Below are 27674 nucleotides of genomic sequence, written 5' to 3'. Positions count from 1 at the left end.
CTTTACTTACTTACTAGTGATGATTGAGATATCTGGTGCTGAGCTATTAGTGTGTTTAGAAAATAATGAGCAAGAAAATGCAGATTATATTCTACATGGTTATCTAATAGCATTAAAGTTTCCAATGCTATAACCCTGTCATCTGACCTTAAACAAATAACCTCACATACACAGAGATAAGTTTCTGAAATTTGATAAGTTATGTGTTTGAAAGTAATCTTTTATGTAGAAAATAAATCTATTTTTATCTTCTATTCTCCATGTGTAAACTATGTGCTTTTTCTGATTGGTGTAGCACTTTAAATTCAGTGTAAAAAGTATAAAAATGTACATTTAAGCATTGAAAACGAGCAAAGATAGTAACTCATAAGTTCATGAAAGGAATATTGTTAACAATATTGATTTTCATGTATTTACGAATTGAATCACTCATTCTAAGTATTTAAGCTTTTATTGTTCTGATTATATCGACAAAGATGCTACAAGTGACATTTTTTTATTCATACTGTAAGATTTGCAAATGGCAAACAAAATAAGGGCATGCAAAAAAAAAAAAAGAATCCTCTTGATATAGACTTACTTATAAAGACCACTGGATTTAATAAAGATTCGTTTCACTGCTGCCAAGCACACTGCAAAAACCATCTAGAAATAAGTAAAAAAAGTCTTAAATTAAGCGTATTTACCCTTAATTTGAGTAGGTAAACGAGATAGTTTGCCAATGGAATGAGTATTTTTACTCTTAAAGTAAGACAATTAGATAAAATGGCCTTGAAATAAGACAATGCAATTGTGTTTTCTTATTTTAACTGTAAATTGTCTTGTTCCATTGGCAAAATGTCTCTTTTACCTCCTCAATCCAAGAACAAATGCACTTATTTTAAGAAGAAAAAAAAAACGTATCTAGATTTCGATTTTTTTCCAGTGTGTAAATAAGATGGTTTGCCAATGGAATGAGTATTTTGCTCTCAAAAAAAGGGAATTATACAATATTCACTTTAGACAATGCACATTTTTTTCTTATTTTAAGTGTAAATTTTCTTGTTCCATCTGCAAATTTTCTTCCTCAATTCAAGAAAAAAAGGCACTTATTTTTAGAAAAAATTGCTTATCTAAAATTCAATTTTTCCCAGTGCAGAAAATACCTTCTTCATCACAGCCCTTACTTTGTTCTTTATGTGAACGTTTTCCATGGCAGCCTAGCTAAAACGTTCATTTCTTTGACAAATACCTCTCAGGGTTAAGCCACTCATCTTGTTTGCGAGTTTGACTTTAGCATTAGCTCTCTGACTAAACTAGTTTGGATAACACTTGACTGAACAAACATTCTCGTTTAACTTATCAGATGATAGGATTTATTATATCTGATTTCCTGTATCAGATTTATTACTTGTCTGAAATGTAATACCCAAAAAGCTGTTTCTGAAAGTATAGCTTCAGTAAATAAACTTGACTAAAACAGTTGAAATTGAACACAGCCCTTCTCTTTAATACGAAACATGCTGTGCACATCCATCATCTCCCAAGGTGAGAGCCAAACATTTACAGGCAGTAAAACAATAGCCTCGATTGAAGTGGTGTACATTCTACACTAAGACATCTACACCTGATCTATGCCTTTGCTTGCAAAGTCTTGGCCTTTGTTTAAATACAAAATTAAAATACATTTCGTGAACCGTAGATAGCTGAAAGCGTTAGCCCAACAGCAAACTCCAGGGACAATGGGAGAAAAATCTGCCTTTTGGCCGAGGAGGGATTGGGAAAGGAGGGCTAAACAACAGAGTAAATATTTGGCAGTGGAGAGCTCTTGGAAGCGGCAGAGTGCCCACTTCGGCTGAAGCCTGTGGGTGTTAAATAGATTAAGGGGGCTACTGGGTCATTATGGAAAGAGAAATTCCTGCTCTTTGGACATGACTTCTTTGCTTTTGCGTGTTTTTGCTCTCCAATCTAGTGGCCTCTGTAAGCAATCCACTTCAGCTGACCCTAATAGAGCTACTGTATTCAACCCAGACTTGCAAAAACTTTAACGTACTGCATATTTGGCAGATGCAAATTATATTTAGTGTGTCTACATGAATAGAGTTCTTTTTGAGCTTATATGTATTCAACTAAATAAGTCAAATATTTATTTCCTACTGCAACATAAAATAAAACTTTTGATAAAGAGAAAACATATTTTGAAATAGTTAAACTTTTTTTTATATATATTCAAGTTGACATGTTAGTAGTTTCCCTAATAACCACAACTAAGGTGAGCTTTTTGTCACAGACTACCTTGTTTTTTTTAAGATGAACAATCTACTAAACAGCAATAAAGCTTAAAGCTACAGCTTAGCATTAGCATTCATGACTTGACATAGCCTACTTCATGCTCCAACACAAACTGTATATATATAGTGTAAACATGCACAAATAGTGTTGGACTATAAGATTTCTACATTTTAATTTCTGAGTCACTTGCTGTTATTTTTATTCCCTTTTAATGTATTTGGAGCAGAGGTAAAATCAGATGAATATCTTTAAGCAACTTGCAAAAGAAAAGAAAAGACACCGATTTTTGCTGATCTTTGAAACCTAAATGGAATTTAATATGGCCTTAATCACACATGTAATATTGCTCCGGCCTATAGACTGGGCGGCAGGAGACGCGGAGCAGTAGATAGTGTCCCGGATGAGCTCCATTGAAAACCATGACAACACAGAACAAGCTCAGATTTATCCCGTGAGGTTAAAGCACATTGTGTTTGGGCGTCAATCAGCCATTATAGCCGCACTGAACAAATGCAAAATCTTGACTGGAACAAATGCTTCCAACGGGTCTCGGACGCGGGGCTACATTTTCCCTCTTTGTTCTCCTTCTCTGGTTGGCATGTATTGGTGTTGCGCCCCCCTCCATTTCTCACCCGACCACCCAGGACGCCCGGGGAGGCCGCGCTCTCCTCCTCGGTCCTCTATGAGGAGGGAGAGGCGCGATGTCAGTGAAGGAGCGAAAATCACACATCAGGCAGGATCAATCAACTAATAAAAGATGTTTGGATCAATCAACTAATAAAAGATGTTTGGATCAACAGGCGCATCAAGTTTTCCCCAGGTCTTTGTTTCTAAGTTGCCTGAAGTCAGAAGAAAGTGATTAATGATAAGATGTTATTTCCATTTCCCTGGTCGGTAGAATGAAGAATTGCTGATCATTTGTTTTACCAATTAATATAAGGGATGATTAATCACGCGAAAAAAAAAACTGGTGGAAGTTAAAACTAGTTAAATGACACGCCCTCTAAATGGTTTATGCTCCTAATTAGGACAGAAGAGTTAGTTTATAAGAGATGATATAATATATTTATAGGTTTCCGAATAGATAAAAAAGGAAAATATGTTGTTGAAATAATTTCGGTTTAAAGGATGTGACAAATGGTGAAGGATGACTCAGAACCCTTAGCAAAAAGTAGTATAGTTGAAGTAAATTCTATTAAGAATACATAAGTATAAGTTTTGAAAGTATACCGAACAATGTACTTTTAGTGTACTTGAAGTATTACTAAAGTAATACTTCTTCGAACTAACTTGGGACATTTTTAAGTTTACTAAAGTATACTTAAAGTATACTTTAGTAAACAATAAAGTAAACATAGTCAAGTATACTTGACTATACAGTGTGCATTGTTAGGTATATGAAATATAGTTTAGAATAGCCTAAGTACACTAGGCCCTAAGTGCACTGCCTGATTTTAAGTATGAAATTAGTGCACGTTTAGTACGGTATACTTGAATAAACTACTTTTTGCTAAGGGAAGTTAAAGGTTAAAAATAAGTTAAAGGTTATATAGTGGTTTAATGGAGAAACTTTATTTTCAACTTAATAAAATTAAGTTCTAATTAGGCCGCACATGTTGATAAAGTCCTAATAAAATTGTAAATAAGCCGCATCTACTGTCCGATCTGAATCAGAAATTTAAAGACGTCTATAGACACAAAAATTACTAAACTAATTAATTAAATGTTATTATCTTTGGTTTAATTAAAGCAATGGTTTATTATAATTATGCGTATGACAAATTAATGATTAGGAACAACGGGATTCAACTAAACTGTAGGTAATTTATTTTCATGTAATCTATAGAATATAGCAGCCAACATAGGGCTGATGAGTAGACACACGTGTGGTAGCCTATTAATAATACTAAATATTAGAAATTAATGTACTATCTAATATATTAAATTAATCAAGTCTAGAGCACAATGGTATGTTTGTTTCCGCCTAAAAGGTATCACTGGCTCACTAACTGCAAGTTAAACCCTGCGGATTTTTAAAATGGGACCTGTGTCATGTGATTCTGCAGCCAACACGATCCCACCGGTCTGTTGTAGTTGGAAAGACCCCCTACATCCATAAAATGTCTCCACATATGAGCAGTCTGATCTGGCAGGTTTTACTTTGGGAACATTTAGACTCTTAATAGAGTTAAGCATGGATTTAGCATTTTGATTAATAAAACCTGTTAAATATTTCTTTTTAAATGTGATCTAATTTAGAACAGTAATATTGGAACAATAGCAGATCTCTTTGAATACTTAAACTAATCAATTTAAGTACAACTATTTTAAAGATAAGATAATTAAACTAATTTTATAGCTATTTGGTGAATTATAATATTTTGTTCTGTCTGTTGGCAAAAAATATATAGTTTTTTACCGCAGCCATGAGTAAAGACAAGAACAAACCGACATCACATATATATATATATATATATATATAAAAAAAAAGACGTCCTGTGGTTGGCGGGAAGGCAGTCCATTCAGTCATATATTGCTTTTTATGTAAATAATTTTAATTTAACAATCAAAACTATTTAAAAAAAAACACATATATGAAGCCAAATAGCCAAAAACGTTTGTAATAAGAGTTTATTCTCGCATGAAATTACACTTTATCCTGAAAAAGGCAGAGAAAGAGAGAGGGCATCCCTACTGGAGTGTTTGGGAATCCTCCAGCGTCCATAAAGCTCCAAACTTCTCACGCTGCAAGCGATCCGCACATTAGTGGCGCATTAGTTAAACCAACTCTGCGGGCATCACGCTAATTGTTCACTTTGTATGCAAATATTGGACACGTTGTTTGGACAAGAGCAGGAGAAGGGGGACAGAGTGAAGGGGCATGGAGGAGGAGGGAGGGCAGTTTGATGATGGGACAGCCTCTGTTGTCAGTTGCCACCCAAGACGTGATTCAGCTCCAACAATTACCATTATCTGTTTCTCAGTTGGACGATACGGGACGAATCTGTAATGATGACGAGTGTTTCCTTGGTTCTTTGTGTAGTTTTTCTTTTCTTTTTTTTAAAGTCCACACCCAGCCATCATTGGTGACAGCACTCCAGCCATTCAGGTGCTGAGCGGAGGAGGAGGCTATATAGGCTAACAGGAGGCGCGCATGGAGAGTTCTGTTTGTACACACTGTGCCAGGCGCACGGATTGTTGTTTGAACGCTGCAGCGAAGTGGGACAGATTAACTTTGAGAGCTCTCTTCCATCTTAAGGGGAGAAAACACAGGATTATACCCGATTGTACGCGATGACTGCACCGAACAGGTTCAGTTTCTCCGTCAGGAGCATCCTGGATTTACCTGAGAAGGAGGCGGAGGCTGCGCCGCGGTCCTCTTCGGTTCACTCCTCCTGCTCCTCCAGCTCACCATACACCTCCTGGGTCGAGTGTGATCGGAGCCCCAGCATGTGTAAGTGCATGGTTGATTTTACAGGCAAATGCATGCAGTGTTTATATTTAATTATAAGGATTCCAACAATCTATCAAAAAAGTAAAACATTATTTTACGCAATGTTTTCAAAAATATGTATTTCTGTTTTCCACCATAGCTTCTGATGAAGGCAATTTGGAACTGTCCCCCGACTCAACCAAGCCGGATGATTCGTCCCTTGATTTGGAGCCAGAGAGGATCAAGAAGAGCAAGAAGCGCCGCGTCTTGTTCTCCAAAGCCCAAACTCTGGAGCTGGAGAGACGCTTTCGCCAGCAGCGCTACCTGTCCGGACCGGAGAGGGAGCAGCTGGCACGGCTCCTCAACCTCACACCGACCCAGGTCAAGATCTGGTTCCAGAACCACCGCTACAAGATGAAGAGAGGCCGGGCAGAAGGCGCGCTGCCTCCGGACGCAGACATACCGCAGCCTCCGCTGCTGCGCAGGGTTGTTGTTCCGATTCTGGTCCGGGACGGGAAGCCGTTTCACACCTGCTTTATTGAAACGGAGAAAGTGGGCTGCTTAACCTCTCCTGCTCCTCCTCATCCTCAGGCAGCTTCCTTCCACTTAGCTTTCCCTCCACTCCAGCACCCCTCCACTGCACCTCTTCCTCCCCGGTACCAACAGCACTTTCCAGCTGCGGCGGCCTCCAGGTTTGCTTGGAGGGACTTTTGGAGCGACTCGGTTCCCTTTAATCCTCTGAAATGAGGCTCCTCATAAAGAAGCACATACTCATTTAGAATGGCATCAAATGTTTTCTAAATGTTTAAAACATTTTTTGAGCTACTTAAACATTTAGATTTTAGAACAAATACTATTTTGCACATTTTGTTGGAATATGTTTGGTGTTGGGGTTATTTTTATATAAATGATGAAAGATCTTTCTTTGATACTCTTGTACTGTAGGAGATTTTTAAAGTGATAATGCATTTTGTATTGTTTTTCTCTTCCCATCTTTATATGTTTTTAATTATGTGTATATATAACTTTACGCATTTCAGTAGTTAAAGAGTGGTTCATCCTATATGAAGAAATCAGCCTGTAGTGTCATTGTATAAAGGAAAATGTAATATTTAGTTATTTTATTTTATTTTGTCTTCCTTTGAACTGCCTTTAAAGTTTAAACTGTTTCATCATGTTGCAAAAAATTTTATGAATAAACCCTTCTATTTTGGAATAATTCATTTTTGAGTATTCTGCTACTTTCCCATGTAAACCAGCTGTGATATTGGATCTTAATGACCAGGCATATTTTGCTTAATTTTCTCATATTAAAACATATTTTTTGACTAGATTTATTTCCAAAGCTGGAAATATTTATTATTTTGAAAAATGTTAATGCATACCTTAACATTACATAAAATTTATTCATTTAATTTAGTTAAAGTGCATATGTAGTTTTTCCTCATTTAAACATCTTTTACTCTTATCTGTCTAGTTTTATATTTAATAGATGCATTTAAAAAAAAATCATTATATCAATTGTGTTTATTGATAGTTATACTATATATTTTTAATTTGTGTCAGTTCTAAAATGCATATAAATAGAGTAAATCCTTGCTGTTTAAGAAAGAATTTAAGAAGGTTTCAGGTTAATGTAAAAGCTAAAAAAGCTAATTATGCAGCCAAAAGCTGAGCAAACATCTCCTCTAAAGGACTGGATTTGGTTAAGCATGAGAAAGGCAGCCTCTTTTATCAAAGCCCCACGTTGGGGTCTGAGGCCAGGGGGTCCTTCGCTTATTCTGTTATGTTTTGTTATTCTGATGAAAGTAAGCTAAATGCAGCTATTGGCACTTTCTGTAAATGTTGGCTTGTGCTTCTTATAACCATAAAAAGATAAAGAAAACTGAACTTTTTCCATATATTTGTTATCATTTAATAACAGTTATTCTTGTTTTATTTTTTACATGCCCCTTCCTGCCGGATTAGGTAAACAGTGGGTGGTATGGTTAACTTACAATGTTGAGTTGGATGCGTTTAATTCCCAGCTTGAAACTTAAATGTTTTATCCTGCAGCTCAAAAACTGCTGCATAAGATCAGCAGAAGGTGGAATTAGAAATTTTGATGACTCTATATAGGTTAATTATGGAACCAGCACAGCTTAGATGTAAAACTCCTCTGTCAGCAGCCTCATGGAAGCAAGACTTCCCTGATCATTGGCCCAAAATGAAAAATATGTCTATGTGTTTAAAATCATGTCAGTGCCTGGGGGGCCCGTGCACTTCCACGCCCCCTATAATGTTGTTTGCTCGTCCTGTGACCCCGAAGCTCATCGTCCCTGTCACCTGGCCCTTTGTCCCCATCACTGGGGCCACCTTGCATTACATATGGAGGGGACTGACTGAACCCCTCAGCTTGCAGCATCTCCCCTTAAACGCTTTCTTTGTCCGGGTGTCTCCCCCTGAATGGACCATTGTACCTCCACCAAAGGGGACTGAGACAAAATCTTTAGTGTTTCAATTCTCGTGATGTTTAATCAGTCCCTGCGACAAATTTATGAGCTTTGACCACACAATGGTGTTTTAGAGCATCTTGGGGGTTTAAGAGTGACAAAGACAGGCTTTTAGAGGTTGCCATTGGTTTTTTAAGTTAGTCAGAAGAATTGTCTGAATGGGGACTGGCTTGTATTGGTCTGCCCATCCTTTAGTTTTACTCACTGGCTGGCTCTGGGCATCCCACAAAGTTAGAAGACCCACATTTACTAGGCCTCAGAAGGTGTTTGGTAAAGTTTTTAGACATAACTTGTGCTGTAATTACAATACAGATTAAACTCAGTAAATAATTTAGTGAAATTGACCTTTAAATTGCTACTCCGGAGTCTTTATTTGCAGCTCTCTTCTTAATTATTGGCACACCTGCAAAATAGGTTTAAAATATTAGGACTGATCAACCTTTTATAACAGTTTTTTAAGCTAGAATTTTAGCTTTACTGTACAAATAGTTTGCTTTGGAGACTTTTTAAACTCTCTATTTTTACTCTTTTCAATGTGTGATGGTGATACATCTTCAGCTCCTCATTGTGCCATATTTATAAAAGTTTGAATGTTTACAAAGTTCAATTTCCACTTTAAGTACAGGAAGGAATGCCATAAGAATCCCTCCCAAACACACATTTGTTGTCTTAAATGGCACATTTTCTAGTTTTTCCCATTTTTTTTAGTGTGCCTCAAAGTCACATTATATACAACCAGGAAAAAAAGATAAGCATTGATTTTAAATAAAACCTTCTTAGAAGGGAAGGATTTAAAAGCAATTATGGTTTACATTTAAAATTATTACTTTATTGGAAGTCAGGGGATACAGTTGGTTGAGTTGTGGCCCATGGAGAAAGTTTTTTAATTGTGGTTTACAGTTTGTAATGATGACCAAAGTTTTTTTTATTAATAGTCTTCTGTTAGCTCCAAGCCTGACTGTTTTCTCCAATATAATTTGTGCTATTATCAATTTCCAATAATTAATTCTGATTATGTCCCCAATCAGCTGCTTCACATTGTGTTAATTGTTCTTACCTGATCCAGAAAAGCCCCTCCTCAGTCTGAACACTGACTTTGAGCAGTTTCTCCTTCTGCAGCATTTTTCTATTGTTTCCTTGTGTATCTCTCATGTAATACTTTAAGGAAAATATATAATCATTATCTAAATTATCCTGTCATCCACCTGCCATTATTTGGTTACTCCAACAACTCCCAAACTGAAAACCAATTACAGGTGTTTATGTAACAAATCTAGATATTTTTACCCACTTAATACTCCTATACTCTTAAATCATACTACTTAAAGGAAAAAATATGAATTGCTCACATCAGTGTCATAACCAAGGCATTGCTCATGCACCAGTCATCTGATAAGTAAGGCTTAAACTGATTAAACATATTCTGTGTTATTCAATAAGGACACAAAATTATTTTTTGTGTTTCCCTTTGAAAATTGCATGTGTTGCAGCTCGCTGTTGTTTAACATTGGACAAATACTTAAGATGAGCATATGGACTGTTCACCCTGTTCACTTCACATTTTTTGCAATAAATACAATCGCTTCTTTCAGAGAGCCCCAAGGCAGCTGTGGCTACAATGTAGTTTGCCCACTGGAAAAAATCTAAATCTAGATAAGTCATTTTTTCTTAAAATAAATGCATTTATTCTTGGATTGAGGAGGTAAAAGAGACATTCTGCCAATGGAACAAGATAATTTACACTTAAAATAAGAAAAAAAATTGCATTGTCTTATTTCAAGTGCATATTATCTAATTATCTTATTTTAAGAATAAAAATACTCATTCCATTGGCAAACTATCTCATTTTTCTGCTCAAATTAAGGGTAAATACACTTAAGATATTTTTACTTATTTGTAGATGGTTTTTCCAGTGCCACCATCAGTGTGCATCTGTGAAGGGTTAAAGCCTGAATAGTAAACCACTTTGGTCAAGTCCTCTGACTTGAAAAAGTTCTATATAAGAACAGGCCATTTACTATTTATAAATTCTTTCCCACAAAGACCCAATTTGTTCTTCTACTCTAAGAAATCAAGTTTATTGGTCATACACTCAACAAAAATATAAACGCAACTCTTTTGGTTTTGCTCCCATTTTTCATGAGGGGAACTGAAACATAAATTTTATTTTACACAAACCATCCTTGACTTCCTTCGAAGTCCGTGAAAATAAGGAGACCGGAAGTGTTTTGGCTGTGAATTCAAACAGGTCTACCCTTCGGCGGGTTTTACCGCCGTATGCTCTGTTGCTTAGCAACCGTGAAAGTTGACACACAAAGCAGTAAAAGAATGAATACCGAGGTTTTCAAAACTGTTTGTTTATTTATTCATTTATGTTTTATTATAAAGTGAACAAAGACTACACTCACGAGAATCCAGAGTGGAATAAAGGTTCCAACCACCGGGAGCAGGAACAAATAAAATCAAATGTAATGATAGAAACCTTAGTCAGTTAAATAACCTGCTGCTGTCATTTTGCACATCTCTGATGTTACTGCTATTTTCAAATATCCATTACTGTAAAAATGTCCATAGCTGCATATTGGTTATTTATTCTCCAGTTTTATATTGTTAAAACACTTTACAGAGTTTTATTTTTTGTATTTTAACTCTTCGCTGTTATGTTATTCTTATACATTTTTCTAAGGTCCACATTTGTGTGACCATTTTCAATAATCTTTCTGCTGCTGTAAATTTGCCCATTGTGGGACAATGAAGGGATTTTCTATTCAATAAAAGGGGTAGAAAGATATAAGTAAATCTAAACAATGTATGTACAAAATATATCTGCAAAATCTCTAATATTCAACAACAAAAAAATATTTAGTTAAGCATATTGTGCAAAACAGCAATAAAAAAATTAAACTCCTATCAGATTTGTAGGTCTCACTCTGCAGATATATTAGAATCTTTCCTTAAATTACAGCCAAACCCATTTACACAGTAACAGATTAAAACCTTTAAATAAATCAAACATCACCGCCACATATCTGACTCAATGATCATTAAAACAACTTTTTTCATTCATTTCAGACGGAACTATTCACAGACTTGTATCATATTAAACTGAACTTCCAATATTCACCACTGTTCGGCGCCAAGTAACCTTTCCTCTGATCACGGCTTGCTTGGTCTCGCAATGAATCCTGGGATATCCAAGGATACCGAGGATACATCGGACCCGTCCTTCAAATCGGGCAAAAAGAAGGACGCATTTTAAGGCCGCATAACAAGGACTCTTGGAATCCGACCAGACCACGGCGCCGCGCTATGACGTAATTTTCCTTTGAATCTGGCCTTCCTAGGACACGTCCTAGGTTTTTGAACAGAGCATAAATCTTTGAAAGTCAGCACTTCCCCTTTGCTGAGATAATCCATCCCACCTCACAGGTGTGCCATATAATGATGCTGATTAGACACCATGATTAGGTGTGCCTCAGACTGTCCACAATAAAAGGCAACTCTGAAAGGTGCAGTTTTATCATACAGCACAATGCTAAAGATGTTGCAAGATTTTAGGGAGTGTGCAATTAGCAAGGTGACAGTAGGACTGTCTATGAGAGCTTCACGGTGGACCTAGTTGCAGCACTGCTTTTAATGATTGTCTTGTACTCTGTTTTTATTGTTATGGTCTTTTAACCTTTGTTTTATTTTTCCCTTTTTGAACTGTAGCACTTTGAGATTTGAATTCAAATGTAAAGTGCGTTACAAATAAAATTCATTATTATCATTATTAGCACTGTTGTCTTAAAGCAAGAAGGTTCTTGGTTTGATTCCTGACCCGGGGTCTTTCTGCATAGAGTTTGCATGTTCTCCCTCAGCTTGCGTGGGTTCTCTCCGGGTACTCCAGCTTCCTCCCACAGTCCAAAAACCATGACTGTTAAGTTAATTTGCTTCTCTAGATTCTCCTTAGGTGTGAGTGTGCATAGTTTGTGTGTCCCTGTGTTGCCCTATGACAGATTGCTGACCTGTCCAGGTTTTACCCCGCCTCTTGTCCATAGAGTGCCGGAGATGAGCACCGGTCCTACCGCGACCCTAAGCGGGAGAAAATCTTTGTATAGCACTTTAGTCCTATTGGGTGTCAAATGTGCTTCATTAATAAAATAGGTATGGTATGACTTCATTTCCAGAGTTCTGATAACGCATTTCCGAGTTAATCTTAAATGACTGTGATTTACAAGAGAGGTTTTGTTTAGAGAAAACTACAATCTAGTAAAACTATTTATAAAATGGATCAAGGGTAAGCTGTAGAACTGTGTAAGGGTTATTAAGATATTACGAGTTTCTCAAGTGGTATGCAGGTCAATGGCCCAAATTAGAGATTCTCCTTCTTAGCAGCAAAGGCTGCGTCTGCTTTGGACCGGCTCATAACACCCATTACTGTACATTTATTTGGAACTGAAAATTAATGTTCAACCTGTAACCAATCAATTTTTTGTGTTCTACATGCTTGATAGAAATATTTTCTGAAATTGATTTATCTATTATTTTTATTATTTGTTAACTGTCTGAAATAAATTTATTTCACTCATTTAAATAATATCAGTTCAACTGAAAATGTGTTAATTTTCAGTCACATGACCTATTTTGATATTTTGTAGCAACTTCGGTTTAAAAGCACTGGTTCAAAAAAATTGTTTTTTTTTTTTTTTGCAGTGAGGAAGTTATAAGGTGATTTTGGTTGAATTATTAATGAAATTATCACTTTCATTAGACTGCTGGTTGAGAAGGCTCTGAGTTGGAGGAAAATTTTGTTTTCAAGAATCCAGTTTTAAGTAGAGTTTAGGAACAGTGCTGACATCAAATTAGTGAGCATAATAGTGAGCTTGCAAAGTTAACATCTGTAGTGATTGCTGATGAACAGCAGATCTTAGCTCCCCAAAAGTTTTTAGTTTGTTTGTCTTGATCCTGAAACCTCTTTAAGTAACAGACAAATATTTTCTACTTTAAAATAAAATGTATGCACGTAATTGCACCAATTTTATTGGTTAAATACTGATTGTTTTAATAGTATCACAGAAAGTGAAAGGGAGCCATTTAAAACAGACATTTAAAAATAGCCAAATCCTTTTGTCTGTTTAATTTGTTTGTTATTTGACAATTTCATAGTAGGCCTACTATGACTTTTCCCAGTCCCCGTATTCCCCACTAGATGGTGGAATAACACTCATTATACAAGAAACTAGACATAAAAGAAACTGAGTTCAACTGGTGGAGAGACTTAAATGATCCACAAGGGGGGGTGTTTAACCCCAAAACAACATGTCATTAAGAGCCTTGGTGCTGCTGAAGTGGGAGTCCTAAAAGTGACATAATCCTGAACACTTAATATATGGACATTTGCTCAAAGGTCCCATGGCAGGATGATTGAAATGCTTAGATTTAGACTTCAAATGATTCATGCAGTTTAAAAAGTTTCTATCATATACTGTGGATCAGACAAATGCAAACTGATCAAAGCTGCTAATTGCATTACAAAAATCAAGGTTCCTTGATTTTTGTAATGCAGTTCCTCAATCTGCTTGATCTACTGGGCAGCAAAGCCTAAAAATCAGGAGAATTAATATTTTTTAGACATAATGTGTTGTACAGTAATTATGTATGTTAATGCCAAAAAAGATGTTTTGTTTAAATATTGACTAATAAGAACCAAGACTTAAAATTTTCCGTAAGTCCACCTCTAACAAATTGAACTAAAACTGTCCAGAGAAAACATTTGAGTATGAAAGATCATGTTTTAATAGCCCAAGAGCGGTGATTTTAAAATATTGAATACAGCTTTAATTAAATAGTATCAGCTTAAATCCACACACATCATGCTTTAAAGATGAATAAGAAGCATATTGTAAGATGTTTTATATTGTGGAACTTACTGTGGATCTACACCATAATATCAACTAAATCAGTGATTTCTGAATAAAATAAGTCCTCTTCTTTTCTACTTCTTGCTTTTGTTTATTTTTTCAGGGGTCATATCATGTACCAATCAGCTGAGTAACTGCAACTTGTGGCCTCGATAACAAAGGCTCACATTCACCACTTTCTTGATGTTTCATTATTCTGAGAAATTAGCGGGAACATTTGGACTAATTGCTGCTAATTGGCCATAATGAGCGCGTAGTGGAGCACAGGAACGGTAGTGATTTAGATGATTAAGAATGTCTTGCAGAATTCTTTAATTAAGGAATGCATATGCAAGCTTTAGCGTGGATGTATGGAGATGCTGTAATTTCATTTGCTGGCTGCAAGTTATGTACCAGTGCTTTGGCTGATGTGCAAAAACAATATGTTTAGCCATGGTGCTTAATTAAAGATTGGCTCTGCAGGATAAAAAAAAAGAAAAAGTGACATGACTGATAGTTATCGGAGGCTGGATAACTCCCTGACTAAAGGATACTGCAGACAGCGCACTCTTACTGATGCATACTCTGGCTCTTGGTTGCCTAGATTGTATACTTAAAGCGTATCTTTCTGTGATAAAATTTCCTTTGGAGTCAAACAGGTCACTGAGGGTCTGATGAGACAAGCTGCCACCAGAAGACGCTGTGCTGCTGCAATTTCTCCAAGGTGCAGCCTTGGAGAAATCTGCTGCTCTGAAGGTTGACCCCTAGATAATAGGTTTCACCCAATCCAAATCCTTGAAACATTGTTTTTCACTGGGTATCTTAAAAAACTTTGTTTGATAACTGTATTTAGTAAAAAACAATATAGGCCCTATACATCCGTTATATAATATATCATGCATAATAAAATAAACTCAAAAATAAATATGTAGGATTCAGGAAAAGAAAACAATGCATAATAAATCACTAATTAAGATAAAAGAATGCATGAAATATTAGATGGACAAAACAAATAGTGAAACCAATAAAAATGGGTCTAACATAAATATAAATATGTAGTATATTTGATATAAATATTAAAGTACTGGAATGTAATCAACCAAATTAAAAAAGAAACATATTGTTTGCTGCTGATCTTTCTTATTGTCTCTTCTAAAGTGAAGAAAACATCAAAACAACAGTAGAAATTAAATCTATTCTAAGGTAGAATATATATAGTAACCCCGACAACTACAATCAAGATGTAATGTTCACCAATGGCTGCCTCAGGTGGAATGAGCTCACCTTGTTTTCTATCTTATAGCTCTGTCACTATTATTGGTAAGAATGGATACACGCTAAAATCAATATAGGTTCTACAAATTGCCCACAAAGAGACTAGCTTTTGCATTGTTGCTCAATAAGCTAAACCTACCTGGAAAATGAACAAAAATAAAACCATTCTAAGCAACAATGTTTAACTCCCAGTGACCACTAATTTAAAATACCATATTACAGCACAAAAAGCACAGCTTATATCAGGCTCCAGAGCAAAATCCTTAAGCTGTTCTTTTTGGAATTGTTGACTTTTACTAAAGTAATGCTTTGATTTACAACACAACTTATTACTGGATACAGCATACAATTAGTAATAACAACAACAGATGATATAAACAAAATCTTTACAAAATGCTCATGCAGGACTTGTTCCCAACATAAAGATGAAGTTTATCAATTTTAGCAATTAAACTTTAAAGCATTTTTACAGTTTAATATAAAATTATTCCAATTATCTTAGTCACCAACAGAGCAACATATGATTTGCTATTTTGTTACTTTGTTGTAAATCGTTAAGAAAGACATCCATTTTTTTTCTTTGCTATACCTTTGATGACATCACAATATGCATAAGCTTTAGAAAATGTCCAACTGTTTTTTCTTTGCATTTTTATTTTTTCTTGATATATTTTTCATCAAAATCATTTTTCAATAGTAATAAGTTGTGCATAAGTTTTGAGCTGTACAATTTCCCTATAAATTGTAATTCAAACACAGTATTTTATGAAATATCCATGTTTAATAAATCATGAGTGTTTTCAGATATGTTAAATTGACAAACTAAAATGCATTAAAAAAATATTTTTAAACTAATAGGTAGATATTTCATGTCCTAAAAATGGTTTAGTATCTTTTGAGAAGCACCTGAAACCATACAGGTGTGTTTCGGTAAATGATTTCACTTCTAAATATCTTCTTGATTTTCCATCACATCGGTCAAATCCTGTTAGTATAAAAATCAGTTTAAAGTCATTTTAAAAAGCTTTATTTTTGTTTGGTTGTTTTTCCTACTGCTATAAGCCGTGATTCATATTTTGATAATAACAATAATCCGTTGAAGTCAAAGCACAGTCCGTTTCCTGTGCCTCTGTGTAAAATTGCGCAGATGATTGGGTTAAACTGTAATCGATCCTTGAGCATTAAGGCAAGACGCGGTGCTCAGGGCTACCTGGACCTGTGCTGCAGAAAAGTAGCTACTTGAACACTGTTAACTTCACATGAGAGCCTCTCCTTCCGCCAGACTAGATTTTTCTCCCCTCTCTTTTTACAAGGGTGTGCATCTGTATTTGGGTAACGCGCTGCTCTCCTCCAATGACATCAAACGCAAGAAGGGAGAAAAAAAATAACTCAGGGGTTAATCACTACGCAGCCACTTAACACGCCGATGTATATTTATTTACTTATCTGGTGTTTTTCCTTCCCTGCAAGTGCACTTTTGCATGTCTGAGTACGATAAGGCATAACACAAACAATCCTGTAATCACTGGAGGCCTCTCATGGCCATTAAAAGTCAGTAGTTCAACCGAGGAGTGGTTCTCCAACTCTCAAGTCCGTATAGGCCTCCTTCCTTCAAGAGGCCCTCGTAAACATCACTACAGTTAATAAAGTGCATTGTGGTCAGGAAGCAAACAGCAGCAAGTCGCAAACTCCAGCATGCAGAAGCCGGAGCGCCCGGAAACCGCCCCGCAGCAGCGCCGGGGATGAGCGCTTATGATCATGTGCGGCGGCGCTTATGTTATTGTTAGTGGGAGGGGAGCACATGTCTTCTAAGTGAAATTACGCTAGGAGGGGAGAGCTGTTTTTTTTTCTCTCTTTCTTTTTTTGTATTGTTGGCTATGCCCCGCCTCTGATGGTAGCCTTAAACCTGGCACCCGGCTAAAACAAACCAAAGCCAGCACCGAGCTCCCCACTCAATCCAATTAAAGGCGCGACTTGAGGCGCTCTTCTACGTGTTCATCTACCAGGATCGACGTTGAGACAACAGGAACCAGAGGGGCTTTGGCCAAAAAAAAAAAAAAAAAAAGAAGGGGGAGAGAGAAGAGAAGGAGAGATTGCCTTGCCTTCTAATTTCTCCCTCTCCAAGCCACAGAACAATGTCGATGAGCCCTAAGCATACGACTCCTTTTTCTGTTTCCGATATCTTGAGTCCCCTTGAGGAGAGCTATAAGAAAGTAAGTATGGAGAATAACAACTTGGGGGCACCTCTCGCTTCTTACCGGCAGCCGCAGGTCTCCCAGGCGGCGATGCAGCAGCACCACATGGGCCACAACGGGACTGTGTCAGCGGCTTACCATATGACTGCGGCAGGTGTGTCCCAGCTGTCACACACTGCCATGGGGGGGGTACTGTAACGGCAACTTGGGTAACATGGGGGAGCTCCCGGCGTACCAGGATGGGATGAGGGGCAGCGCAGCGGCCACCGGCTGGTACGGAGCCAACCCCGACCCGCGCTTCTCCACCAGTGAGTATCCACATCATTGCTCAGTTTTTACGCTTTAAATCAGATTTTATTTTGTGGACACTATAAAATAGAGTTTAAATATATTATATCCTCCTATTAAGATTGGTTTTTATTCTCCTACATTCATATATATAGCATTTTCCATCAAGTGCAACATCTGGAGCGCATCAAATATTTCCACGCGAGCGCTGAGATAAATGAACATTTTGTTTTTGGTCGCTGCATATTTAAAGAAAGAAAAGAAAAATCGCTCCTAACAAATTGTAATTTAGCTGATAATTCCAGAAAACTAGATGGACAATCATCATAAATATGTAATGCGCTTCATTATTTGACTGTATAATATAAAATAAAAAAGAAAGAAGCATATTTGCACATTTATTTTCCGTGATCCACAGCCAAAGGGATACAGCAGCAGTTTCAATCTGTTTTTGCTATATTATTTTTATCTAAAATGAACGACCTGAGTTATTTTAACTCTCCAATTATCTTTTAAAAATCAGATAAAACTTAATAATGGTATTTGTATATATATTTAAACACATAATATTAGCCAAATTTTTAAACTAGTTAACTTGTAAACCAAAGTAGAATGCTACGCTGTGATTTTAGTTTCCCTACAAATAAGTCCATAGCAAATAAGTTCTTTTTTTTATATACATCGATCGCATTTTCCCAAAAATGGTATTAATAAAGATTTGTGTTTAATTCAAGTTCAAATCTTTTCCCCCAGTTTCTCGCTTCATGGGCTCCTCGTCCGGCATGAACATGGGGAGCATGGGTAGCCTCGGTTCCCTGGCGGATGTGGGCAAAGGCATGGGCTCCCTGTCCAGCACCCCGAGGAGAAAAAGACGGGTGCTTTTCTCACAGGCGCAGGTTTACGAGCTGGAGCGCCGCTTCAAGCAGCAGAAATACCTGTCGGCGCCCGAGAGGGAGCACCTAGCGAGCATGATTCACCTGACCCCGACCCAGGTGAAGATCTGGTTCCAGAATCACCGCTACAAGATGAAGAGGCAGGCCAAAGACAAAGTGTCGCAGCAGCAGATGCAGCAGGAGAGCGGCTCATGCCAGCAGCAGCAACAGCAGCAGCAATCTCCTCGGAGGGTGGCCGTGCCTGTGTTGGTAAAGGACGGCAAGCCGTGTCAAGGCAGCGGTCACACACCCACGTCCTCCACGCAAACACATCACCAGCAGGGAGGCAATGTTATGATCATGTCCAACAACGCATCCGGGCTCAGCCAGCATCAGAGCCAGCAGGTGGGAAGCACGGGTCACTCCCCAGATTTGGGGCAACACTCCTCCAGCCCGCCGTCTCTGCAGAGCCAGGTGGCCGGCCTCTCCCACCTTAACTCCCCCGGAGCGGAGTACGGCTCGGCCTTACAGTGCTCGGCCCTGTTGTATGGCAGGACGTGGTGACAAGAAGCACCGGCTATGATAAAAAAAAAAATATATATATATATTCCCTCTAAAGTAAAATAAGACATGTTTCAGCACACATGCACGAATTTGAACAAAAAAGAAAAACCCCGAGAGAAACCGATGAAGCTTTTTATTCTAAGGAAACTCAAATGGAAGAAACTTTTTTGTCCCTCATAAACTGGATGTGAACGTCCTGGGATTTATTTATGTAAATTATATAAAGAGACAAAAGAAGATTGTTGCCGTAGACTAATAGCCAGGGGACACCTGTCTCTGAGCAGGACGCATAAGCACGTCTGGACTGCAGAGAAACACATGCAATCTGCTTCTTTCTAATAGAATTTAATGTAAGCCGTAGTTCTAGCTTGTATATTTCTGTAAAATGTTTGAATCATAGCTCTTTGTTGTACAAACCTTTTGATGCTATTGCTAGTTTGTTGTGGTTTCATTGGTATTTGTACGTTTTATTTCTTTGTAACTTATATAGATATTTGACCTACAAAACCGTCTTAATAATAAATTATGGAAACGAGACAGCTAAACTGTTCTCTTGTGAAATAAGTTCGCACCTGCGCTGTGGCATTATCTGAAAAAAAATATTGAAGAAAACATTAGATTATTATTATTATTATTGTATGATGCAGAATTTAATTTTTCGTTAATTTCCAAACAAAGCTGATCAAATAAGGATTTTTTTCAGTGTGAAAATTACAAAATCAATATTAGATATCAGCACTCCTTTTTGTATTGATTCTTTTTTTTATTTTTCAATTATTCACAGGGTTGCGCCCGCGTGGCCCGCAGAGTAAACGACTTTGTAGCCTTTATGTGTTGCTTTTTTCCCCCTTTCTTCACTTCTTTTTCCGAATGTGTACTCACTGAGTCAGAGAGGCGAGGTCTCTCGGAGCTTCACATCAAACACAAGCGCTGCTCATAGGGCAGCTTATCGATGAAATCCCTGACCAAACAGCGCGCGGAATTCTCGAATGACGGCGCGAGCCCTTATCAGCTGCTTCATCAATAATCAATCAGAGGATCTGAAAGGAAAGGCGATTGGTGCGACTTCACGCCACTCGTTTTGTTTAACTTTCGTTCTTTGACTATTGTTGTGTTTTAATCACAATTTAGACTATAAATTATATCGTCACGATAACAAACCTGAATAATTATTGCTTTTCTTTCGTTAAATAAAAGTTAAGCCACGCCCTTTAACCAACTTGTGTTTAAATGATAGGTGCAATTGTAATTAGTTACTTTGCCATATGGTTATAATAAGCTGTTTTTGATTTAGTGAATTCATGTTTCCTTCAGCAATCGCCTTTTATTTTGTTTGTTTGTTTTTCATTATGTTATTTGGGTATCCGTTCAGCACAGTACAGCCTATGCTGTAATATGGTCTATATGATATTTACTGACTTCTCTATGTCTGTGCTGCTGATTTAACCACACTATGCTGTTTATGTTCAGAAGCGGCACAAGGCACACGTGAGTTAAGCTGGCTTTAACCCCCCCACCCCCCGCCAGGTAGGAAGGGGTCCATCTGAGCGCAAGCCTTAACATAAGGGTATATCTCCAAAATTCAAATTTGAAGTTAAAATATTCAAAAATGTACATGTATTATTATTGTTATTATTATTATTATTATTATTATTATTATTATTATTATTATTATTATTATTATTATTATTATTATTATTATTATTATTATTATTATTATTATTATTAATATTATTAATAATAATAATAATAATAATAATAATAATAATAATAATAATAATAATATGGATAAGCGTGTTCAAACTGAGCACGGGAAGAATTTCTGCTGCTTTTGTCTGTGCTGCATGTCAGACTCTATTGAGATTGTTGCTGGAAACTGCAAAATAAATCACTGACAATTCCTCCTTTCTGACTTTTTCTGCGTCGGCACTGGGATACTGCAGACAGCTGTAAAACCAAACGACTAAGCCAGAGAAATAATCTTGGTTCACATTTTTTTTGTTTATCTATATTCAATCAATACTTAATTAATGAACTTGAAACTCGAACCTTTATCTCATTCTAACTCTTGTCATACCAACAAGCTCTATGCTCATATATACCTGTTATATATATATATATATATATATATATATATATATAAGTAGGCCTACAAATCTGCAGATGTGTCCATAAAGTTCATGTCTGTAAAATAACATAACTTCATTGGAGAGGAATGGAGGAATTTTTTTACTTATTATCCTCTCAGTCTCACCAGAGCGTTTGGAAAGACAAATACTAGTGCTTTGTTCAAAATGATCAAATTTGCCTAATATAATCAATCTTTGCCTTTTCAATTTCCTCTTGATACGGTTTCTCAAAATCTGAATTTAACTGTTAATTGTTAATAGTTTATCGGTTTTTGCGCTTAGTTTAATTGACATTAATTGACATATTTTTCTTTAATCTTTTATTTATGCAATGCATGTCGCAATATTTTAGAAGACTTTTTTATGCTCTTTTACGAACAGCTGTCAAAAGCTGAACGTCCCTTCCACAGTTACTATTAAAGATTTGATTTAACTCAGCATACGACTGCATTTAGGCATGTCCTCTGACACTTTTACTCCAGAAGCAAGCTGAGCTGAGGCCTCCCGGGATAAATAAAAAGCGCTTCCAGAGGACCTTTGAGTTAAATTCTGAAACCCAACATCAGAAACTGTCTTCTATTAGGTATTTTTCAGAGCTGGTTTTGTTCACGGAGAGAAGTGAGAACTTTGGGATTACATTAACATGTCTTTTGCACCGTGTGTGGTCTTTGTGCACAGCTTGTAGCTGTCGAGAATGACTTGTTGGAAGCGTGTGCGCTCTCATCGCTCTCCTTTGTGGAAAGCCCACGGTGCAGCTCCCCGAGTCCTCCTGGCTTTATGGTGGGCTGCCTCAATGAACCCCAAGCAATTAGTCTCTAATCTCAAGGTAATCATATTTGAGTTAGTGACTAGCTGGTGAATTTTATTCGCCTCTTTAACACTGGATTCCCTCTGTGACAGGATGAAGAGAAGTTTGAACGGTTATTAATTGTGTGTGCGTCTTAAAACTAAAAGAGGAAAATTAACAAGAAGCTGCTTAAAAAAATACAAATAAGTGCAGCACGTTGTAAAATGAAGAATAGGCCTACTAAATTTTGTAAATGGTGCTATTGTTGTGATTATCATTATTATTTTAAACGTATTCAAATGTGAAATTAAGGTGATGCATAAATATGTTAAATGGAAAATAGACGAAAGATCCTAACACTCTTACCAAATTACAGGGACTAATTTTAGATCGAAATGTATCCACGATTTTCCTGCGAACTAAAAATAAACGGACACTAAAACACTAGAGATTTCTCTTAATGGACATGAATGTAAGAAGAACTGTAGAAAAGTTTGCTATAAAAAAAAATATATGGGTAATCGTATGTGACTTTAATGTGTGAAATATGTAAATATGAAACACATAATTTTGTCGTTATTTTACACCTAACGTGTCACAGTAAGTCGGGTTCTATTGTAAAAGCAGGAATACCAGCTTGGAGCTGTCCGTGGTTCTGAAAAACAGAAAACTGGAGAAAAAAGGGGGACAAAGCAAGGGATGCTCTCTCTCTCTTCCACTTTTTTTTAATACGTTCAAGCAATCATTTGACGTTATCAAAAAAGACGTACCGTCTTTAAAAAAATCTCACTTTCTGCCTCCTTTCAAAGTTCCGAGGCATTTTGTTGCTGCAGGCCCGAGCATTCACGTGCATTTCAAACGGGACAATTACACGGCAAACTGCAATCACCCCCCTTTGGTAAATGTTATTGTGAGCTAGATGCAAAAAAAAAAAATCTTTAATTGTCCTGCGTTTATCTGCTTCTTCAAACCATTGTGCAAAGAGCGCAAACGAGGGTCATTTGCGAACTGAAATACTTTGCATGCAAAGCGGAGCATAAGATGCTGTAATACTTGACCTTTCAGCATAATTGTTGCAGGCATGAAATGCAGTATTCAGGGCTCACTGAGTGGAGTCTTTTCTCTCTCCCCTCCCCGTGATGAACATAGCAAATTTTTACATCTTAGGTGTACATTCGGCTTTGTTTCTTTTGAAGACTTTTTTCCTGGTGCTGCCTGCAATTTAACTTCATTTTGCTAATACTGGCCGACAGGAAAAAAAAAAAAGAAAGAAAATAAGAAAGAAGAGAAAACCACACTTTTGACAATCAGAGGGTTTTTTCTCAAACTGAAACCCTAAATGGAATTATCTTCAGTCTTAAAAGACAGAAAGTTTGGTTTGATAAAAAAAAAAAAAAAAATGATTTCTACATAGCGAGCTTTCAAAAATATGATTCTTCTCTAACTGAACTTCTATTTTGAAGCAGGCATCTTAACAGAAAGTGATAAGCAAAATAAAGATATGTCTCATAGGGCTGCCTTACTTATTTGTTTGTTACTTAAGAAATATCTGCAATGATCAAAGCTTAAAAAAATAAATAAAGGAAGTTTCAGGAATATCATGAATACATAATTAAATTTCCCTTGTTAAGTTAAACCATACCACACTTTTCCTGTTTTTGGTCAGTTGTGTTTTGACTTCTCTGACTAGGGTCAAACATGTTGTTTTTCTTTCCAACAAGCTGTTTTAGTAGTTTGGTTTTGGCAACTCTAAAAAAATTACATTGTTTTTCATAAGGCACTTTTCTGACAAATTTCTTGGTAGGATTAAGAAGATCCTGTTGAGAACAAACTTGAATCCCACTGGCTGATGTGTTGCGATGTTACTTAGATATTTCCATAATGTTCCTTTGCTATGGTTTATCTATTTTGACAATTGTAGTTATGAAACAAATATCTCACTTGTTATTCTATAATTTAGTTAACCTTCATTATTCTGGTATATCTTAGCTCACCTAGAACTTTTTTTGTCTAATTTATTGTTAGACATTAGGAAAAAACAATTATTCATCCTTTAATAAATTGATTAAGGCAGAATTACATCAGATTCAGTTTAATAAACAATATTTGCCTTAGAAAGTTCTACTTAGTAAATTAATTTAAACTAGTAAAAGTCCCAGAAAGGTCTAAGTTGCTTGCTTCATTTAAAGAATTACTATACATATGAATAAAGCAAAAGTTGTAATAATTGCAAATAGTCGTTAACTGATGAACCACACCAGCATTTAGTTATTAGAGATAAAATAAAAAGATGAAAATATAGAATAAACAAATCTAGGTTGTTTCATTAGTTATTCAACTACATGTAACGTATGAAAACAATACAGTACATCTTTAAATTCATTAACAAAATAGAAGAGTGTCATCATCATGATCATGACTATTCTGTGAGAATAAACAAACCAAAGCATCAAAAACAGCATAGACCAACACATGTAGTCTATGTAGGCGATTAGTTTATGGCCGTATTTACATAAAATTAACTATATGCTCAAAAAGGCTACCTAATGTTGATGATCCTGTTATGGCCTGTTTGTACATTACACACATATTTAGGTGTACTTAGCTATAGTTGTCCAAAATGTATTCCTGTAAAAAAAAAAACATGTAAAAAAAAATATAGGTTGTGAAATGCTCAAATTAAGCAATTTCGGAATATCATTCCTAACCCTATTTATTATTCACAAAAATCTAGGTATAGAGTATAGATTATAGGTATTAAGAAACCAGAATTAGCTTTTACATGAACAATAATCCCAAACTTTATCTACGCCTAGTTAAATCATCTCTATGTTAAATGTATCTAATAACATTGTTTACACAAAGTAAATAAGATATTCCTTTAAAGTAGTAAACAATTTCAATAGTCATGCATCATGTTTTCCATAACACGTTGCATTTGAGCATGATGCTTCTTATAGATTTGGAAGTCTAATATTTCCAGATTTTGCTTTAGATGGGTCAAACTTAATATTATGGCTCTATGATATTTCAAATGCTTGAAGTCGCTGACAGGAATGGATGGCTACAAAAAACAGACAGAAAATCCTATCATGGCAACAAGCTGTTGGAAAATCTGTGTAGCTCTAATGGTGCCTTTACTGATATCCAAGTAGGCCAGGTCGTGTGCACTAATGCAATTCACAAATGTTAGCTTTTGAACCAGCTTTTTGAACTTGCTCAATGGCTTTTCTCCATTGCGGCTTTTGGGAAAGAGCATCTATTTTTGAAGAATATCAGTTTCCATTTTTATATATATGGTTGGGATATTTTATACACTCGCTTTAACAAGCCTAGGTCTTGAAATGTTTTTGTTCAAAATTTTATTGACACATTTTTTTGTTGGCTTTGTAATTACATGATATGTATCAACTTTGCTCACGGATCAGGATCTTTTCTGTGAGTCTCTCTCTTTTCCTAAAAACTGATTCCAACAACTAAATCAGCACTGCAGTTTTGCCTGATTACATTAAAGGAATAGTACACCTGAAACATGATTAGCCTTCATTTTCTACTCACCCCCATGCTGAACAACACTCTGGAGTACTTTTTTGATATCTCAAATGCATCTGGAGATCTGGGAGGCTTCTTGCTGTCTGCTGGCATTCAAGTAATGGAGGTCTATGGCGCCCGAGGCAGAAAGGTCCATAAAAGTCCACAAAGAACGATTCAATATTCCTCCATACTGCTCGGCCAATGTATTCCAAGTGTCCTGAGTGGGTAGCATCCAGAATTTACTCGAAACGAAGTCATTTAGAATGTTTTTAGAGCATAAACAGTAGTGTATAGGATTTCCTGAAAGCGCGCACATGCGCGATCACGACGCTACGGAAGCCGGCAGACCAAACCAGCGCATTCAGCTCGGCAAAGAACTCATGCTCTTCCTCAACACTGAAGTCCTCAGACATTTTTCTTTCGTTGTTTCTTTCTTTGCACAGGTAAACGGTACATTTCTTCTTCTACGCTTGCATTATTGGAAGAGCAGACGCTGAATGCGCACTTTCATCTGGTTTGGTCTGCCGGCTTCCGTAGCGTCGTGATCGCGCATGTGCGCGCTTTCAGGAAATCCTATACACTACTGTTTATGCTCTAAAAACATTCTAAATGACTTCGTTTCGAGTAAATTCTGGATGCTACCCACTCAGGACACTTGGAATACATTGGACGAGCAGTATGGAGGAATATTGACACGTTTTTTGTGGACTTTTATGGACCTTTCTGTCTCGGGCACCATAGACCTCCATTATTTGAATGTCAGCAGACAGCAAGAAGCCTCCCAGATCTTCAGATGCATTTGAGATATCAAAAAAGTACTCCAGGGTGTTGTTCAGCATGAGGGTGAGTAGAAAATGAAGGCTAATCATGTTTTGGGTGTACTATTCCTTTAAGGCTGTCTATATTGGGCAATGACAGACATATCTGTGTGTCCTTGGAGCATCTTTTGTAACAGCTTTAAACATAAACTGGAAAAGCTTACACTAAGATTGGTTCCAGGACGCCTTTGGACATCAATTTCAAGGGAATTTTCAAATGCTCCACATGATAAAGTTCTGGACTTTGATCTAAACCCTTCAATTGATGCTCAGATTTTATGTTAAGTGCCATTGCCCAACAAGAAGTTAAAACTCTCTTCCAAGCTTCAAATGGTTTACAGCCTGTGACAGGGTATCCGTTAGCTTAAAGCATTCTCTGGTCAATCCGGACCAGCTTTTCTTTTTCTGCCACAAAAAATACAAATTCAGCCATTTTTCATCATTGGGATTGTATAAAAAGTAATTTGCAAAATTAGCTTTTCCACCATGAACATTGTTTTGCACACAGTTCAACAAGTTTGGTTTTGGTCTCATCCAACCAGTGCACCATGTTGCTGTTTCTGCTACATGACTTTTGCAAAACAGCTAAATAAATTTACTATCTGTTTTTTTTTTTTTTTTTTTTTTTTTACAATTGTCACCTGTGATGGTTTTAATATGAGCCAATGAGTGGCAGGGGCAACATTAGGAAGAGGCACAGGGGTCTCTAGATGATTCATCTATAATATTATAAATGTCTCTAAACTGTATAATGAGCAGATTTTTGATTGGTTTATGCATGCAAAGTCAATAGGAACTTGGCTTCAACTTCTTTCTGCAGGTAATAGAAAAAACAGATCAATATATTGTGAGCATTATGTGATGTATTTTATCAAACTCCAGAATCCCAGATAATCTTTTGCATTTTCATTTAAATCTAGGGGGGCAATCAGGTGGGAGCTGCCACTGGTCCAGAGTTCCCATGGACCTCTTGACTCTTTCTGATTAATGCCCAGGTTTTGAATAAAAGTTACGTTAATTTTGAATAGTAGATTAAGCCATACATGCTATTTGATTTTCATTCAATATATCCGTTAGGGGTTAAGAGCTTAGGGTATTCTTTTACAAAGGTCCAAAAATCTTTATTGATCTAAC

At 36.6% G+C, this 27674-nt stretch overlaps 2 protein-coding genes across 2 annotated transcripts; both read left to right on the top strand.

Annotated features, from left to right (window-relative positions):
- The first annotated feature begins 5533 nt into the window (after positions 1-5533).
- On the top strand, positions 5534-6944 carry nkx2.9 (NK2 transcription factor related, locus 9 (Drosophila)). The gene is made up of 2 exons (XM_038293373.1): positions 5534-5725; positions 5865-6944. The coding sequence occupies exons 1-2, from the start codon at positions 5566-5568 to the stop codon at positions 6449-6451; spliced, it is 747 nt and encodes a 248-aa protein (XP_038149301.1). The 5' UTR covers positions 5534-5565; the 3' UTR covers positions 6452-6944.
- A 10280-nt stretch (positions 6945-17224) lies between these two features.
- Positions 17225-19807, top strand: nkx2.1 (NK2 homeobox 1). Its single transcript, XM_038293362.1, is given in 3 exon segments — positions 17225-17731; positions 17733-17856; positions 18590-19807. Coding segments are annotated over 3 exon segments (1050 nt in total). The 5' UTR covers positions 17225-17488; the 3' UTR covers positions 19273-19807.
- Positions 19808-27674: the final 7867 nt, after the last annotated feature.

The sequence above is a fragment of the Cyprinodon tularosa genome, unplaced genomic scaffold, assembly GCF_016077235.1.
Source record: "Cyprinodon tularosa strain WSP-4 unplaced genomic scaffold, ASM1607723v1 ctg325, whole genome shotgun sequence".
NCBI classification, from domain to species: domain Eukaryota; kingdom Metazoa; phylum Chordata; class Actinopteri; order Cyprinodontiformes; family Cyprinodontidae; genus Cyprinodon; species Cyprinodon tularosa.
This window is presented reverse-complemented; position numbering and strand designations above follow the sequence as displayed.

What these genes read in the sequence shown, in the direction of transcription:
- nkx2.9 (XM_038293373.1), top strand. Translation starts at nt 5,566, where the DNA reads ATGACTGCACCGAACAGGTTCAGTTTCTCCGTCAGGAGCATCCTGGAT. An exon ending in TGATCGGAGCCCCAGCATGT is followed by an intron (nt 5,726 to 5,864) that starts GTAAGTGCATGG and finishes TTTCCACCATAG; the next exon opens with CTTCTGATGAAGGCAATTTG.